Genomic DNA, 16,968 nt, shown 5'->3' with positions numbered 1-16,968 from the left:
CAGACCCAAACTGCTGAAAAGTGATGAATTGGGGGATTTCTAAGATTCCCAAGAAAAACTCACCTTTTTTGGGAAGTCCAGCTCTTCTTGCATAGGCCTGGTAGAAACTGATCCCTCAAGATTGCCACAGGCATCCACGTGCAGGTACACACCCAGCTGAGTTACATGAACTGTCTCCCAGCCACTCACGAACTCACAGTGGGGAAATTCCAACCAGTTCCCTCCAGCACCCCAGCCTTTTTAGCAAAGCACAGCTGTTCTCTTCTGCAGGCCCCAATATGGACAAACTAAGGAGTAAAGGAGGCAGTCATGGTCTGTGCTTAGAATTACAAGAGAGATCTAGTGCAGCTGTTCTTCCGGTCTGTGTGTCACTCCGGAGCCCAGACAGTCTGTACAGTCAGGATATGTCTACACTAGCCCCCTAGTTCGAACTAGGGAGGCTAATGAGGGCAACTGAAATTGCTAATGAAGTGCGGGATTTAACTATCCCGTGCTTGATTAACTTAATCCCAGCTGGTTGCCATTTTGGAAAGTGACTAGCCCAAAGTAACTGCCCGTCTACACACGGCAGAGAAGTGGGATTCCGAGATAAACCCCTTAGTTTGAATTCACTGTTAAACCTCATTCCACAAGGAGTAACAGTTAATTCGAACTAAGGGGTTTATCTCCAAACTCCTTGTCAACGCTCCCAACTCCTTTCCAAAGCTCCAAACTCCCTCCCAATGCTCCAAACTCCTTCTCAACTCTCTTCTCTTCCACCAAGCCCTTTAACCTGCTCTGTCACAGGTGTAAAAAGTACAAAAATAATAAAGCACTATCAAACTTACAACAAAAAAATCAGTTTTCTCCAAATTTTAGTGGTGTGGATGTACCCCCCCCCCCCCCCCCGACTTCTTTCAAATATCCCTATTAAGAATGTTAAGAAGCGGGTAAGTAGCTGTAGCTTCAAAGTAGAAACAGGTGCCTACAGCCAAAGTGACAAAACTGACGGCGCCAGCAGGGGCACCAGGCACACCCAGCTGAAAGTACACAAATGCTGATCCATCATCTGATTTCATTCTAGAGTGTTTGTTTCTTCGTTTTCTCATTAATAATAGCAATAATCACATCTCTGTGTTGTTCAAATGAGAATCATGGCAAATGTCCCCCTTTGACAGATAATTAAGGCAAAGAGACTTGGGCAGTATTTCTGGCATGCCCGCAGCTGCCAGGCTCCACCCCAGATGCAGATGCATTTCGGGACAAACGGAGCCACCCTTGGCTGCCTGTTATCCAGCTGAGGTCGCCCCGCTGCAAAATGCAGGCAATGACCATTGTAGAGGGATGGAGTTGAACTGTTGGAGTATAAAGTGCACTGGGATCTATTTTGTCTCCAATAGTCTGTTGTCTAATCAAGCCTCAGGATTTTCTGTCTGGCGTCTACAAGCAACGCCCCTCACTGGTGTCTGAGGGCCTGGGATTAACCCAGTTCACTTTAGAAAGGGAGGGATGTTAATGGTGGACCCCCCCCCCCCAGGTGAGGTTTGGCCCTGGACCACTAGCAGGTGAGATCTGGGTGTACAAGGATGCTCTGACCCAATGACACTGATACGCCGCTAGGGGGCGCTGTCCCGCAAGGAACAGATTGGGGATCTCTGATTGGCTGCGGCGCGTCACGTGGTACGACGCGTCCCCGCCGCACGCCTGGGCGCCGCCATCTTGCGTTACGGCAGGACGCGAGGCGTTCCAGAGAGCCGGATGTTCCTTTCCCTTCCGCCGGCGCCGTACCGCAAGATGGCGGCGCCCATGCGGCTCGTAGCCCGCTCGTTTTGGGGGCAGCCCGGCGGGCGCTGGGCCGCGCGGCCCTGCCAGGCGGGAGGCGTGTGTGGTGCCATCCCCGCCCGGCGGCGGCTGGCGGGCTGGAGCGGGGGAGGCTGCGCCCGTGGGCGCCGCCATGTTGTACGGCAGAGCGGGGAGTCCGGCGCAGGGTGAGTTGTCGCCTGTGGCGCGAGCCTCGTTTCCTTGAATCTTTTCTCTCATTGGCTGAGACTTCCTGTCAATCAGGCGGGGCGGGAGCAGCAGCCTCTCTCATTGGCCGTGGGGAATGTCAGTCTGGCGCCGCCTCCTCAGCCTTTCTTCTGGTTGGTGGGCTGGTGCCGCCGGGGGCCAATCACACTCCCGGCTGGGGGCGGGGCTAGTCTGGTTTTCCCGCCTGTTTGCAAGCCCTGCAGCCAGGTGTGAAGTTGTTGGAGTGGGAGGGGGGGACACGCGCCATGGGCCAGTCTATGGGCGGGGGGACAGTCTGTGTTTCCCCTGGGCTGGCAGAACACCTGGGGTTGCCAGATGGTTTAACCCAAAATACCAAGCAAAAAAAACCAAAAACCCAAAAAACCAAAAACCCAGCGTGGCCCCTTGAAGAGGCTCTTTGGCCCATGGGTCCAAAGTTGTTGTGTTTTAACCAGACACATGCCCGTCCACTATCGGACATGTCCTCCAAGGGCAGTGTTAACTTCCTTTTAAATTTGATTTCATATTAAATAAACAGCAGAAGCATTGCTCCTTGTGAACTATCCCTTGTTTTAATGTATGTCTTCCAGCCCTATTGGACTGTTTAATACCCCTCCCGCCCCCAAACACACACACACCCAGTGTGATGGATCAGGGCTGGGTCTGGGCACCACTGCGGGCATCAGCTCAGGGCACATTGCTCAAAACAAGGGCCACTTACAGCCCTCGACTAGAGACTCTTCCCAAATAGGCCACAAACCAGCCACGCAGAGCGCTTCAGCTGCCAATCTGGCCTGCAGGAAGCCTCATAAACAAACCCCTCAGACACCCCAGCTCTCCCTGTGCCGCAATCAGCCCCGGGCCTACACACAGGTTATGAAAGGTTATAAAACCCAATCTCACCAACTAAAAACAGATCTTCCCGGTCCCAAAGAACCAGCCGCAGTGCCCAGTTGATTTACACTCTAGATATTACCCACAAGGCCACGCCGGGTCAATCCTTTAGAATCAAGGGGTACGTCTAGACTGCAGGCTTTCAAAAGAAGCTTTTTTGGAAGAGATCTTCCGAAAAAAGCTTCTTTCAAAAGACAGTGTCCGCACCTCAAAAGTAGATTGAAAAAGTGATCTTCTTTTTCAAAAGAGAGTATCCAGACTGCCTGGACACTCTTGCATGTAAGCCCTGATTGCAACGGATGGAATGGCTACCAGGGGCCTGTGCTTTTTCCTCTTCCCTCTTCTTTCGAAAAAAGTCCCTGTTCTGTGTCCACACATGCCTTTTTCAAAAGAGTTCTTTCGAAACATGCGCTAGTCCTTGTAGTTTGAGGTTTACCAAGTTCGAAAAAAACCCTGCGTCCATTCAATTTAATTACGAAATAATGCAGTTACAGTGTGGATGCAGGTGAAGTTGATTCATAAAAAAAGAAAAGGTTTAGAGTAAGTTTGTTAAGGAGAATGCATTTTATACATCAATTGCCATGTTTTCCATGCAGGCACTTAGCAGAGATGATACAAATTTCTAGCTTAGAAGTCTCTGGTGTCCATCCTGTGTCAGGATGGGTCAGCCATCCTTCCCGGCTCTCTGTCCCTCGCAAGGCTGCATCTGGGATCAGTAGCAGGACTGAAGACAAGATGGAGATGCCTCATGGCACTTTTATATCCCTGGTGTCTCCCAGGCTGGAGCTGGTCACATGACCAAGTGACCTATCTCTGTGTCACATGCAAGTAGCCACAAGGCACTGGCCAGTCTGCAGGTTTCCAGACGCATCCTCGGGTGTGTATTGGCCAATCCCGGAGCCATTGTCCATGCAGTAGTGTGAGTGAGCACAGCCAGTCACTGACCAATCCTTCCTCACAACAGGCAGTCCAGGCACATTGCTCGCTTCCAGACAGAGAACATTTACAGTACAAGTACAGAGCCCATATTCCTAACCCCACACACAGACATCACACAAGTACATGAGTATCATACATAGAATCAGTAGAGCACAAGCTTTCATTGACACCTCACATGACCCACGTTGTACCGAATTTGGAGCAAACACCCTCCGTGGGCACAGCAGTGATCTGGCTGCTCCCTTTAAAACCCACTAACATGCCACCTAGGTTTTTTGTTTGCACTGGTGCTGCATATCTACACACAACCCCAGTACTGGTGGTGCACGTAAGAATTTCGACCCACCCAAAAGAAAATTCAGCCCACCCAGGCATAGAAAATATTAGAGGGAACACTGGTGCTAACCCCCCTGCCTTATCTCAGGGAAGGAGACTGATTGGGGAGTAGACCCAGAAGAAAGGGTAGAGCGTCCCTGAGAAAGAAGAGGTGAAAGTGTAGATTGGGACCTCCATGTGTGGGTGATAAAATGACACCAAACCCTGATCATAGTCCAAATACACCCCGATTCTGTGAGGGCCCTCATTCAGGGGCAGGAGGGTGTCTGGGGTGGTTCGAGCCCTATAATGGCTCCCACACTGATCCACGGCCCAGATCCCCTCCTCGGGAGAAAAGCTGATCCAGCCCTTCCTCCTGACAGACTCCCTGGCCACCCCTATAGCCCAAGCCCTCCCACCCCCGACTTCCACCTCCCAGTAGTGTCTCCCTGACGTGAACCCTCCCAAGCCCAGCACGCAAGTTTCACAGTCGAATCTCTGGGGGTTGTCAGACACGTCCTGCCGCAGGCCCCATCTCACGGATCGACCACTCTCGGAAATCCCGAGGCTGGGATGAGCCGTGTCTGGATCCAGAATCACTGTCACTGCGCAGAGGGGTAGAGTGTCAGGGGCAGAGCCCAGCTCAGTGGGGCTGTTTCCCTAACCGCCCGCCCCCCAGCTCTGATTTGGCCTGGACACACACTCATTTCCTCCTGGGACCAGCTTCTCTGAGACTATGTCTAGACTATACTGATCTATCAGGAAAAGATAGCAAATTGCGCTCCACAATTTGTGCACCTTTTTCCGATTGTTTTTTCGGAAGAAGCTTTTCCGAAATTTGGCCTGTCTACACTGGACCAAATTTCAGAAACGCCTCCTCTTTCTTCATAAAATAAGGAGTACAGGGCTTCCGAAAGAGCACGTCTGCTCTTACACAAAAAATGTTGGAAGAGCAGATGCGCTCTCTGGATGTGGGGGAGTATTTCCGGGATACCTTTGGTATCCCGGAAAAACTCCGTAGTGTAGACAAAGCCTGAAGCTACGTCTACACTGGCAGCTTCTTGCGCAAGAACTCTTTTGCAGAAGAGTTCTTGTGCAAAAACTCTTCCAGCAGAGAGCATCTACACTGGCATGTGCTTTTGCGCAAGAGCATCCCTGCCAGTGTGGACACTTTCTTGCGCAAGAAATTCATGTTGCTTGTCTACACTGGCCTCTTCTGGAAGAGCTCTTGCGCAAAAGGGCTTATTCCTGAGCGGAAGCATCAGAGTTCTCTCGCAAGAAGCCCTGATGGTATACATTAGAACGTCAGTTTACTTGCACAAGAACACGCGGCCAGTGTAGACAGGCAGCATGTTTTTGCGCAAGAGCGGCCACGTTGGCACAAGATTGTGCCAGTGTAGACACAGCCTGAGTTCCCAATCTAGGCCTGAATTGGGAGCCCTTTATTCTCATCCCCACAGAGTCCCGCCCGATGCAAATTTGGCAGATTTGAGGTAAAATTTTTCTACCACAGTTGAACTGAATTGGCCAAAGGCCTGTTGCTGGACAACTCGGTACCAATATTGATTTCACCAGATTTCAGAAAAGCTTGAAGACATTTGCCTGTCTGACAGTTCTGTCCAATTGCAGCCTCCCTCCCATCTGCCGCCCTGAGTCCCCCCAGCGGGAGCTGGGATACGACAGCACTTGCGAGAAATTGGAAGTGGCTTTCACCCCGGGTAAGCATTAGTGTCGTGCAAGGAAACGGGGGGTGAATGTGGCAGTTTCGTTGCCCGTCCTGCTCCTTCTTGTGGCCTGAGACACCTGGGCATCTGCTGGGCAGCGTGTGGGTCTGCCATTGAAACACCAGCTTCACATACCTGGATATTTGGTGACTTTGCTCCAGCCTGAAATGGAACACAGCGAGAGGTGAGAGGCGAGCCGTCTCTCACGGGCTGCCCGAGCACGGCGGGTAAAGGGGACACACGGCACTTACCAAGCTCCGCCAGGGATTTCTCTGCAAAGAGAGAGAGAGAGAGACGTGGGTATGTGGGGTCAGTTCTACACCCGCTCCCGGGGTAGGGAATGTGCCTTTCACGAGCCACTTTGCCCTCCCCCTGGGCCCTCTGCTGCCCTCTTTCCGCACAGGGCTCCTGGCCTGAGCTCCACCCTCGAATCCCAGAACCCCAGGGCGGGCAGAGACCTCAGGAGGCATCGAGTCCAGCTCCCTGCCCCAGGCAGGACCAATCCCAACTAAATCAACCCGGCCAGGGCTTTGTCAAACCGGGACTTCAAAACCTCTAGGGATGGAGATTCCCCTTGCTCCCAAGGAAACCCATTCCAGCGCTTCCCCACCTGCCTAGGGAAATAGTTTTTCCTAATATCCAACCTGGACCTCCCCCACCTCAACTTGAGCCCATTGCTCCCTGTTCTGCCATCTGTCACTACTGAGAACAGCCTCTCTCCATCCTCTTTGGAACCCCCCTGCAGGAAGTTGCAGGCTGCTCTCAAATCCCCCCTCGCTCTTCACTTCTGCAGACTAAACAGACCCAAGTCCCTCAGCCTCTCCTCGTAGGAGATCCTCACAGATCTCCACCCATCACACTCCCTCCCTGACATCTCCCTTGAGCGGTAGAGTTCACGCCCCCCCAAGTTCCAGGGAGCTTGGCGAGGGTCTAGGGCCTGAGAACTTGGCGATGAGGGTTGGCTTCGTAATGAGCTTACCCTGGCCCCTGGATCTCAGCTCACCAGCCTGGCAACATTGGCTGGGTCCTTCTCCCTGAGCTTGTGTCAGAGCACAAGGAGACTCAGAGACTCTGCTGAGCCCCTCTGCTCTCTGGGCAGCAGGAGCCAGGACTCCTGCCCCCCTTCAAATTCAGTGGTAAAAAGGCCCATTGGCCCAGGCAAACCCGCCCCCTCTGTACAGGGGTCCTCCCCTGGGCGAAAATCAGGCTCCTGATGGAAACTGAGCAGCAGCCTCCTCTATGGAGCAGTGACCCCGCTCCATGATTGCTCAGAGCTCGCCGTCCAAGGGTGCCGGTAGGGGGGAGGGCAGTAGGTCCCCCGAAGTTTGAACCCCAGGATTTCCATAGGTGAGGCCTGCTGGACACACACCCCTTTGCGCCAGAGGCAGTGCTGAACTGCAGCAGAGTGGCTGCGTCTACACTGGCATGATTTTCCGGAAATGCTTTTAACGGAAAAGTTTTCTGTTAAAAGCATTTTCGGAACAGAGCGTCTAGATTGGCAGGATGCTTTTCCGCAAAAGCACTTTTTGCGGAAAAGTGTCCTTGCCAATCTAGACGCGCTTTTCTGCAAAAAAGCCCCGATGGCCATTTTCACGATCGGGGCTTTTTTGCGGAAAACAAATCTGAGCTGTCTACACTGGCCCTTTTGCACAAAACTTTTGCGCAAAAGGGACTTTTGCGCGAATGGGAGCAGCATAGTATTTCCGCAAAAAGCACTGATTTCAGACAGTAGGAAGTCAGTGCTTTTGCGGAAATTCAAGCGGCCAGTGTAGACAGCTGGCAAGTTTTTCCGGAAAAGCGGCTGATTTTTCCGGAAAAACTGGCCAGTCTAGACACAGCCAGTCTGCTGCTCCCTGCTCTGCCTTTGGAGCAGGGAGTTTGATTTAAGAACAGAGGGAGGCAGGGTCAAAAGGCCGGTCATTCTTCTACAAAGGAATTTCATAAGCCAACTACAGTGCGGAATTGTCCTTCATCTGGAGATTTGACGCCTGAACAAAGACTCGAACTGGATGGCATATTATAAAACCAGCTTTTCCCCCTGCTCCAGCTCATCTGAGGAAGTGGCCTTTGCCCAGAAAAGCTCAGGATTGTGTATATTTTGGTTAGCCTCGAAGGTTGTTTAAATGTACCTCTCTCGTTGTTCAGCTTGGCGTGCAGAATCTCTGGAGGAGAAAAAGAAGAGCGAGGTGAGGTTTCATGCCGGCATGTTAACGGGGTTGTTCCTAATGTTACTTCAGGGCACTTGTCCCAGGAACTTACCTTTCTCTCTCTCCAGTTCAGCTTGCAGGTGGGCTAAAGATAGAAGAGGTTTCAAGAGGTGAGATCCATGCTGTCTGATACACAGTGACAGCCCCCAAAGAGCAGCTATTTTACAGAAAACCTCCCTGCCCCCCTTCACAGAGCTTAAGGCCACTGTGATGGAGTCAGCAGCATTTGTAGTGAAAATCACGGAGAGGTCAAAGGCAATAAACCAAAATTCACCGCCAGTGCTCTGTCCCTAACTTGTGTTATAAATGTCCCTGACTAAATCTTAGGGGAGTTGCTGCTGGGGGCGGTAAGGGTTCCTTTAGGCCAAAGTACTTTCTCCCCGTGAAGGCATTTTTATACTATAAACAAGTCACTTTGAAACCTTCTTTTAGGTAAAGTGGTTGAATTTGCTCTTTTAAATCACCCAAACGCTTTCAAACCGCAGCTCAGTTCAGCAGCCAAAAGTTAAAACATAAGAGCGGCCAGATGGGGTCAGGCCAAAGGTCCAAGCTGCCCAGTCTCCTGTCTGCCGACAGTGGCCAATGCCAGGTGCCCCAGAGGGAGTGAACAGAACAGGTAATGATCAAGCCATCTCTCTCCTGCCATCCATCTCCACCCTCTGACCGACAGAGGCTGGGGTCACCATTTCTTACCCAGCCTGGCTAATAGGCATTAATGGACTTAACCTCCATGAATGTATCTAGTTCTCCTTTAAACCCTGACATAGTCCTAGCTTTCACAACATCCTTAGGCAAGGAGTTCCACAGGTTGTCTGTATGCTGTGTGAAAAAGAAATTCCTTTTATTTGTTTTTTGTTTTAAACTTTCCTCTAGGCCCTCAGCATGCCAGCTTCACACCTGGAGCCCTGCTCAGCAAATCCATCTGTGGTGGTGTGTCGGGGTTCCCCGCCTCCTGCACCCCCGTAATGGCACGGACCAACTCCGCCAGCCAGTAGAACAGAGGGAGTTTATTGCCTCTCCAGGATACAGCACAGCACAGATGTCATCTGGTTACAAAGCAGGCCTAGGATGCCTCAGGCCCCCTTGAGATGGGGGAGCCTGGGCCCCTAAATCCCAGCCCTTTGCTTAGGCTGCTTCCTCCATGATACCAGACAGAAACTACCAAATCTCTCCCAGCCCTGCCCCCCAGCCAGGTGCTGGTCTCCGCCCCCCTCCATTTGTCTCTCCCTGGGAGGCTGAGCCTGGGTGTCTGGTTAATCCACATGTGGAAGAGTCAGTGAGAATCCCCCATCCCAGTGTGGGGGAGGGGGGGCAGGTCACAGAGCAGGCCCCCCCACTGCGCCACACCATCAAACTGGATGCTCGAGGGAGGCTGCGTGTGCAGAGACTTTCGGACAACACGGATAATAAACCAGGGCAACCCATCCTGAATGGACCAGGACAGCCCTGAAATACCAAAAGCCCCCACCCCGTGCACCTCCTCTCCCCACTGAGACCCCTCTCACAAGCCATGTCAGAAGCTGGGACAGCTGTGGGCGTCCTCACACCCTGCACCTGCCCCGGGCAGCTTCCCACGTGGACTGAAGGGCAGGCAGGCCTGGGACCCTCCTCACCCTACCTCCGGGGGGTGGGGAGTAACTTGAATGTCTTACAGACACTGTCGTATTGCTCACACCCCCACCCCCGGCCCTCAGAGCAGGGGCTGTGAGGGGGTGTATGGATACAACAGGACCTGTCAGGGAAGGGAGTGGGAATGATGCAGGAGTCAGGGCAGAGGGTTGGATTCAGATGGATTCATTGAACAGGGTTCCTGGGACCAGGCTGCCCACCCGCCTGCGCCCCAGGGCTGGAGCCGGGATGAGCTGGGGTTTCCCTGTCCTGGATGTAGCAACACAAGTTCCAGGTTTGGGAAGCTTCCCCCCAGGGCTGCAGGACACCGGACAGCCACTCTGTCGTTATCGCCGTTCCAGTCTGCACGGGCAGAGGCTGCACATGGGTCAGGGAGGGGGAACGGTTTCCTGGCTGAATCGAGACGCTTGGTCGGGATTTGGGGTGGGGAGGGAAAGAGCCCCATGGGGCAAGGAGACATCATGAAAGGTGAAACGCGCGGTGGGACAAGATTTTGGATAAAAGCAGAGGGTGACTGTGAGGCTGCGTGTGCCAGCTGGAGTCCTGGGTACATCTGTTCCGTAGCTGTTATGTCAGGGGACTGAGGTGGCTTCTGTTAGTACCATAAGAGTTCCCTTGGAAAAGACCTGGCAGGAAGCAGGCTGCAAGGTGGGTGTGTGACAGGATATTTGCATGATGAAAGTTCACACAAAGTTTAGAGAGGTGTTAATGGCTTGAAGTAAGAAAGAAAAAGATTCTTTTAACAGATTTTGGGTTTTTGGAGTGTTGCAGAGATCTAAAACTCTGATCTTAATCACGTTCTAAATCCTGTGTTACTACTTAACACATGGCAAACTATATTGCACTAAGGCCAGATCTGTGCTGTGTGGCAGAGTTCTGCCTCTTAGGAGTCAGGAGGAGCAAGTACTAGGTGTAATGTTAGCTGTTCTGAATTGTCCTTCATCTGGAAATTTGACGCCATTGCCCTTGGCCTGAACAAAGACTCGAACTGGATGGCATATTATAAAACCAGCTTTCCCCCCGCTCCAGCTCATCTGAGGAAGTGGCCTTTGCCCAGAAAAGCTTAGGATTTGATATATTTTGCTTAGCCTCTAAGGTGCCACAGGACCACGCGTGGTTTTAAATGTACCTCTGTCCCTCTCCAGCTCAGCACGCAGACTCTCTGGAGGAGAAAAAGAAGAGCGAGGTGAGGTTTCATGCCGGCATGTTAACGGGGTTGTTCCTACTGTTACTTCAGGGCACTTGTCCCCGAAACTTACCTCTCTCTCTCTCCAGTTGAGCTTGCAGGTGGCCTAAGGAAGAAGAGGTGGCAAGGGATGAGATCCATGCTGTCTGATTTACAATGACAGCCCTCCAAAGAGCGGCTATTTTACAGAAACCCCCTTTACAGAGCTTAAGGCCAGAAGGGCCCTTTGTGGCCTCCTATACATCACAGACCATAGAACCTCACTCAGTTGTCCTGTACATGCCTAAGGCTACGATTGAGTCAGCAGCATTTGCAGTGAAAATCACGGAGAGGTCAAATACCAAAATTGACCCCCAGTGCCCTGTCTGTGACTTGTGCTGTAAATGTCCCTGATTAAATCTTAAGTGAGTTGCTGTTGGGCAGGAAGGGGAAGAAGGGGGGGAAGGGGCCCTTTAGGACAAAGTACTTTCTCCCCGTGAAGGCATTTTTAGACTATAAACAAGTCACTTTGAAACCTTCCTTTGGGTAAACTGGTTGAATTCTCTCTCTCAAATCACCCAAACGCTTTCAAACCGCGGCTCAGTTCAGCAGCCATAAGTTCCACCCAATGCTAATTTTACCCAGGATGGACTGGCTCTTTTGACCCGATTTAGGGGGGGTCACCATGGACAAAACATTTGGCCTGAGCTTCCGGGTTGATGCTGTGGGGAAAAAATGGTGACTGTGCAAACAGGGGAGCAGTGAGCAGGCCCAGAGAGGAGGTTTGTCCTCCAGAAACAGCCCCAGTGAGATCACCAGTCTAGTACCGCAAACATCGCTGGTGGCCTCAGGTGAAAAAAAAGATATTGAAATACTGGAGAGGCTGCAGAAAAGAGCCACAACATTACTGAAGGGCTGGAAAAAGTTCCTGACAGTGGGATACGGGCTTACAATAATGGGAGTATTCACATGTATACAGTGGAGCCTGTATAAAAAAAATAATTGGAGATTGCCTATCTCCTAGAATTATTGAATCCAGGGCCCTGCCTTCTCAGCAGGACCAAATATCATCCCTGATGAATTTTTGCCCCAAATGGCCTCCTCAAGGATTGAACTCACAAGCTTGGATTTAGCAGGCCAATGCTCAAACCGCTGAGCTATCCCTCCCCTCTGTTTAAGTATCTTGCTGAATTGGGGCCCTGATCGCTCTGGGCCTCAGTTCCCCATGTGATGTGCTCAGAGAGCGATGACTCGGGGTCAGAGCTGGGAGTGCGGCTTGTTCCTGGCTGTGGGGAATACTCCCCCGCCAATGTAGGAATATCCTGTGGGGAAGGGAAAGGCCTGGTTCTCATCTGTAACCCTGGGAAGAGGTCCTGCTGAGGATGCAGTTGAAGACCATTTCTGGCTGAGGTCTGAGTGGGGCTGTTGAGATGAAGTTGTCTGTGGACGTTAGCAAGTATCCCGGGCAGTCGGTGGGGCACTGGGCGGGGTCTCCGGAGAGCAAGGCCGTGTGCCCGGCTCTGCCACTGCCTTGCAGGTGTCCTTGGGCATGTCCCAGCCCTGTTTTGTGCCTCAGTGTCCCTGCTGCTGCCCCGGGCATGCCAGCGCTAATTAGATTATTAACCCTTTGGGGCCAGGCCCCTCTCCCGTTAGGCATGTGTGGTGCTTGTAGGTCACGCAACCGCTCTACTGGGTCTCATTCCTGCTTCAGATGGGGTGGCCCCGACACGCACTGATCCCCTAAGGGCAGGGGCAGGAGCAGCCAATCCACAGCGAGACCCACAGGGGTGACTCTACAGCTGCTGCTTCTCAGTTCACACACACCGTTGTGCATCATCCAAATTCCCATTGGGTCCCCCCCCCGTCACCTGACCTTTTTCTCTGTGCTGCTTCCAGAAGGCATAACCGGCCAAGGCGAGGAGGCAGGACACACCAGCCAGGGCCACCGCCAGAGCCACCTGGGAGGGCGAGATCCTCGGGAGGAACACGTCTGCAAGGCAAAGTGGCGCTGAAACGCGGACAGAAGCGATGGGGCAGTGGCGGGGGTCGGGGAGGTGGCCTGCGGTGATCTGGGAGGGCCTCTCAGGTACGGGCAGCCTGACTTTTCAGAGACGAGATGTGGCCCCTCCCACGTAGCCGATGAGAGTCCCAGCAAAGTCCCAGCTCCCTGCTCTTGGTTCGCTTTCCCCGCCCGGGTGCAGGAGGGGAGCATTGGGGGCTAAGAAGGAAGGGGTGTGAAAGGGGACCAGGGAGAAGGGGGAACGGCAGGGGCCAGTGCACAGGGGGGTTGCTGGTGTTCGGGTGAAGGGGACCCAGTGCAGGGGCTGGGGTGCGAGATGGGGTTCAGCGGTTGGGGAAGGGGGAAAGGCAGGGGCCGGGGCACAGGAGGGGAAAGCAGGGCTCAGATGACAGGGGGTGCAGGAGAGCTAGGGGAGAAGGCAGCCTAGTGCAGGGGTTGAGGGGCAGCAGGAGACCTGGGCCCTAGGAGAGAAAGGGGCAAAGTGGTCTGGGGTGAAGGGGCAGCAGAAGGGGTCAGAGGAGAAGGGTTTTTCGTTATTATAGTTGTTGTGTTTTTCACATATAGTGTCACGGGGCCAGGGTGAGGAGGGCGTGGGAAGGCTCCCACAGAGACGGGAATAAGGGGGGGCCAGGTACCCAAAGACCGATGCACCCGGGTGCCATTTCCCCAAGGGCCAGTCCCGGACCTGCTATGTGCAGCGCCGCCGTTCTCTCTTGGCCGAGGCGGGGGTTGGACACGGAGCAGGAGAGGTTCTGGGTCGAAGCGTCCGTGACCACGGCAGTGCTGTGCACATTGAACAGCCCGTCGGCCTGCCTGGATATTTCCTCCATCGCTGGTGCTAGCTGCTGCCCCCGGGCGTCTCTCCACATCACCTGGGGCTCTGGGTACCACCCGGCCGACTGGCACACCACACGGATCCCTCCGTCCCGGTAGCCATCGACAGAGAGGTGAGGGCTGGTGCCCAGACCTGGAGGGGAAGGCAGGGGACCCGTGTCACTTCTACCCCCGGGGCCCACAGGAAAACCGCACATGCTAGGAGCTCCTGCAAGCAGAGGGCTCTGGAACATTTCCATGGGCTTTCTTGGAGTACAAGGGAATTGTGGGAGAAGGAGCCGCGCCTCCTGGGATGAGCAGCCATGTCTGGGGCAGAGCTCCAGACTGGAGGTCAAGGAAACAGGTGGGGCCTGACCTTGGCTGAAATAGACACCCCAGCACCAGGGGGGCAGAGGAGCTGGACACAGAGGTGGGGATGTGAGGAGCTGGCCGGCAGGTGCATCAATCCTGTTAACAACCAGCCGCATTCCCTAGTTCTCCAGTAACTTTCTTGTGAGTAGAAGTGACTAATCTGCACAGACCAGACCCGAGGGCCAGGGGAGGGGGCGTTCATGACCAGTGCTCACTGGTGTTGAGCAGAGCAAACAGCCCATGCTACTGACCAGTCACCTGCAGCTCCAAGATGGCTTCTTTGTAGAAGCTCAGTGATTGGAAGAAGCAGCCGTACGTCCCTTCGTCAGAGGGGGTGATGTTGTAGATGCTCAAGGAGACGCTCCCGTTGGCGATACCGTCCTTCAGTAGCTTCGTTCTGTTCTTATACTGCGCGATCTGCTGGTCGGCCTGATCTCTCCCGTCCCGGTAGAGATGGACCACTGCAGAGAACATGGATCGGAACCAGCGCACCTCCATGTGCTCAGCACTTATCCGGGGGGAGAGGTGGCAGGGCAGCAGGGCGTCCTCTCCCACAAGGGCCCGAATGGGGCGGTCGGGTCCAATGACTTTGAAACTCTCTGTCGAAGGAGGCAGAACAAAGGGAGCTGTAGCCAGAGAGGATCAGCCGGAGGGCTGCCCCGTGGCAACGCAAGCTGCATTTCCTGTGGTGTTTTTATCAGCAACGTGCGTCTCCCCGCCAGGCTCTGGCTGCACAGGGGTTAAAATGCCTCTCCAGAAAGCTGGGAGGCAGGAGGTGTCTGAAATACATGGACTCCTGTTCCAGGCCAGAATTATGACAATGAACTGACCAGGGCCTGGACGTGGGAATGCGGGATCCAGTCTGGACGAGACAAGGGAAGGGCGAGAACTGGGACATTATCACATGGCGGCTGAGAAGCCAGTGCAGGCTGGGCTGGGGATGTAACCGATAAGCCTGGGTGTATTGCACTTCTTCCCTCCCTCTCCCCTCCCCACCTGTCTATCACCACAGGCAGGGGGCTGCTCCCGCCCCATGGAGCCACTGTGGACTAGGGGGTAGCTGTCCACCTGCCCCACCTTTAGTCAGTTACCCAGTTAAACATCACATTTAGCTGGTTATCCAATGACCTCCCTGTGCTCAGTTAATATGTTTGGTTTACTGCCCAGTTACCGGACAAAACAAATTAAAACAAAAAACAGTTGGGCTATGTCTACACTCGCGGCTTCCTGTGCAAGTAATATGCAAATGAGGCTATGTGTGGAATATCGCCGAGCCTCATTTGCATACCTAATGAGCCATCATTTTTGCAGAAGAGGCTCTTGCGCAAGAAGGAGCGTCTACACTGCCCCTTCTTGCGCAAGAAAACCCCTCTTGCACAATGCTGTTACAGCTATTACTTTTCAGGAAGAACGGCATTGCACAAGAGGGGTTTTCTTGCGCAAGAAGGGGCAGTGTAGATGCTCCTCCTTGTGCAAGAGCCTCTTCTGAAAAAAAATGGTGGCTCATTAGGTATGCAAATGAGGCTCGGCGATATTCCACACAGTCTCATTTGCATATTACTTGTGCAAGAAGCTGCAAGTGTACACATAGCCTTGGTGGCAAATTTTGAAAGCCAGTTGAAAAAAATTTCCTGCCAACAATAACTGGCATTTTCACACAGTTCTAATCACACCCGGTTCTGCCAGGCTGCCTCCCTTTTAATTGCCGGCCTTTTGAGAATTATCTTTGTAACTTTATGTAAATTCCCCCAGAGTTTGGAAGAGTTGGGCCAAGGACCTGCTGTGCCCGGCCTCTCTCCTTCCCTTCCATGTGGGGCCTTAAAGCCCCAGGGATCCTACCTGAGCCCAGCTGGAGAATGTGGAGAGAAATGAGGAAAATGGTGCGACTGAGCAGCAGGCGTGACCTCGCGGCGCCAGGGGACCATGAGGAGTCCTCCATCTTCCCGCTGCCCTGACCACACAAACCCAGGGTGAGCAATGGTGAAATGTACTTTGTGGCAGGCAGGACTGGGGGGCAAAGAAAGCAGACTGCAGTCATTAGTGGGAAAACACTGTCTCTCTTACCCGTGTACCAAAAGAGAGCCGGGTTCTTTCCCTCCCCCCTTTTTTGATAAGAAAGGTTTTAATACATGAAGTGAGGGCTAGAAAGAGATTTGGTGCCTGTTATAACAGGAGTTAAAGTATGTTTACAAGGGTGAAGCAAGATTTGTTCTGTTCTGTTAATGGTAAAAAATGTGTCTGCATTCTGCTGTGCTGAAGGATTCATTTTAGAGTGTGTCTGTCTGTGAGTCTGTCCAGAAACTCCTCCTAAACCGTAAGTGCCAGCACCATCAATTTTGCTAGGCTGCTTCCTCTTCTCCTCACGTAAAGCACGGTCAGGGTGTGGCTGTGCCAGGAAAAGGGATGCAGTTTAGACACAGCCCCTGTGTTCTTATGACTTTCTGATGAAAGAACGCAATCGCAGTGTGGACAGAAGTGTTGTTTTTCCAGGAAAACTGCCATGTTGACATGCCCCTAGGGTGGCATCGTTCCTTCTGCTCCAGAGAGCCAGCCTCCCCAGGGCTGCAGCCTGGTGCCTTTGGAAGGGACAGAATCGGTCTCTCTGCTCTGACATTCAGCCGTTTAATACAACGCTTCAGAGGGGGTAGCCAAGATAGTCTGTAGCTGGGGAAACTTAAGAAACAACGACTGATCCTGAAGCACCTTGGAGACTAACAAAAATGTAGATGTTATCATGAGCTCATAGGCACAACCCACTTCAGTTTCAGTGCCCACGAAAGCTCATGCTCCGCTCGGCATGTTCTGTTCGTCTCGACGGTGCTGCAGGACAAGTTGTTGTTTTTTAACTTTTTCCAGTTTGGGAAAAGGAACTAGAGGAGCGGCTGGAAAGTAGTTGCCGGCACA

At 53.0% G+C, this 16,968-nt stretch overlaps 2 protein-coding genes across 5 annotated transcripts; one reads left to right on the top strand and one right to left on the bottom strand.

The window, feature by feature from the left end:
• The first annotated feature begins 1,741 nt into the window (after positions 1-1,741).
• Positions 1,742-15,952, top strand: LOC142823172 (uncharacterized). Of its 4 annotated transcripts, XR_016347396.1 has the most exons (8): positions 1,742-1,967; positions 5,764-5,852; positions 8,004-8,044; positions 8,134-8,313; positions 8,939-10,880; positions 12,756-12,945; positions 13,551-13,826; positions 15,817-15,952. XR_016347396.1 is itself a non-coding variant. In XM_089771431.1 (6 exons), the coding sequence occupies exons 1-4, from the start codon at positions 1,774-1,776 to the stop codon at positions 8,152-8,154; spliced, it is 345 nt and encodes a 114-aa protein (XP_089627557.1). In that variant the 5' UTR covers positions 1,742-1,773; the 3' UTR covers positions 8,155-8,175; positions 8,939-10,880; positions 12,756-12,890. The 4 variants fall into 4 exon arrangements, 3 of the variants coding, with proteins under 3 accessions (XP_089627557.1, XP_089627555.1, XP_089627556.1); XM_089771431.1 differs by lacking the exons at positions 13,551-13,826; positions 15,817-15,952 and having other exon boundaries at positions 8,134-8,175; positions 12,756-12,890; XM_089771429.1 differs by lacking the exons at positions 5,764-5,852; positions 13,551-13,826; positions 15,817-15,952 and having other exon boundaries at positions 8,134-8,175; positions 12,756-12,890.
• Positions 2,495-16,102, bottom strand: LOC102443807 (butyrophilin subfamily 2 member A1-like). Its single transcript, XM_089771339.1, has 11 exons — positions 15,904-16,102; positions 14,316-14,663; positions 13,565-13,846; positions 12,733-12,849; positions 10,954-10,986; positions 10,824-10,856; positions 8,118-8,150; positions 7,988-8,020; positions 6,110-6,130; positions 5,994-6,020; positions 2,495-4,739 (listed from the first exon to the last, which is right to left on the bottom strand). The coding sequence occupies exons 1-11, from the start codon at positions 16,100-16,102 to the stop codon at positions 4,240-4,242; spliced, it is 1,626 nt and encodes a 541-aa protein (XP_089627465.1). The 3' UTR covers positions 2,495-4,239.
• Positions 16,103-16,968: the final 866 nt, after the last annotated feature.

This window comes from Pelodiscus sinensis, chromosome 19, assembly GCF_052426305.1.
Source record: "Pelodiscus sinensis isolate ZL-2025 chromosome 19, ASM5242630v1, whole genome shotgun sequence".
In the NCBI taxonomy this organism is placed as follows: domain Eukaryota; kingdom Metazoa; phylum Chordata; order Testudines; family Trionychidae; genus Pelodiscus; species Pelodiscus sinensis.
This window is presented reverse-complemented; position numbering and strand designations above follow the sequence as displayed.

What these genes read in the sequence shown, in the direction of transcription:
- LOC142823172 (XM_089771429.1), top strand. Translation starts at nt 1,774, where the DNA reads ATGGCGGCGCCCATGCGGCTCGTAGCCCGCTCGTTTTGGGGGCAGCCC. An exon ending in AGGAGAAAAAGAAGAGCGAG is followed by an intron (nt 8,045 to 8,133) that starts GTGAGGTTTCAT and finishes CTCTCTCTCCAG; the next exon opens with TTCAGCTTGCAGGTGGGCTA. An exon ending in GATAGAAGAGGTTTCAAGAG is followed by an intron (nt 8,176 to 8,938) that starts GTGAGATCCATG and finishes ACTTTCCTCTAG; the next exon opens with GCCCTCAGCATGCCAGCTTC.
- LOC102443807 (XM_089771339.1), bottom strand. Translation starts at nt 16,102, where the DNA reads ATGACTGCAGTCTGCTTTCTTTGCCCCCCAGTCCTGCCTGCCACAAAG. An exon ending in CATTCTCCAGCTGGGCTCAG is followed by an intron (nt 14,664 to 15,903) that starts GTAGGATCCCTG and finishes CTCCTTCGACAG; the next exon opens with AGAGTTTCAAAGTCATTGGA. An exon ending in GGCGGCGCTGCACATAGCAG is followed by an intron (nt 12,850 to 13,564) that starts GTCCGGGACTGG and finishes TTTGCCTTGCAG; the next exon opens with ACGTGTTCCTCCCGAGGATC.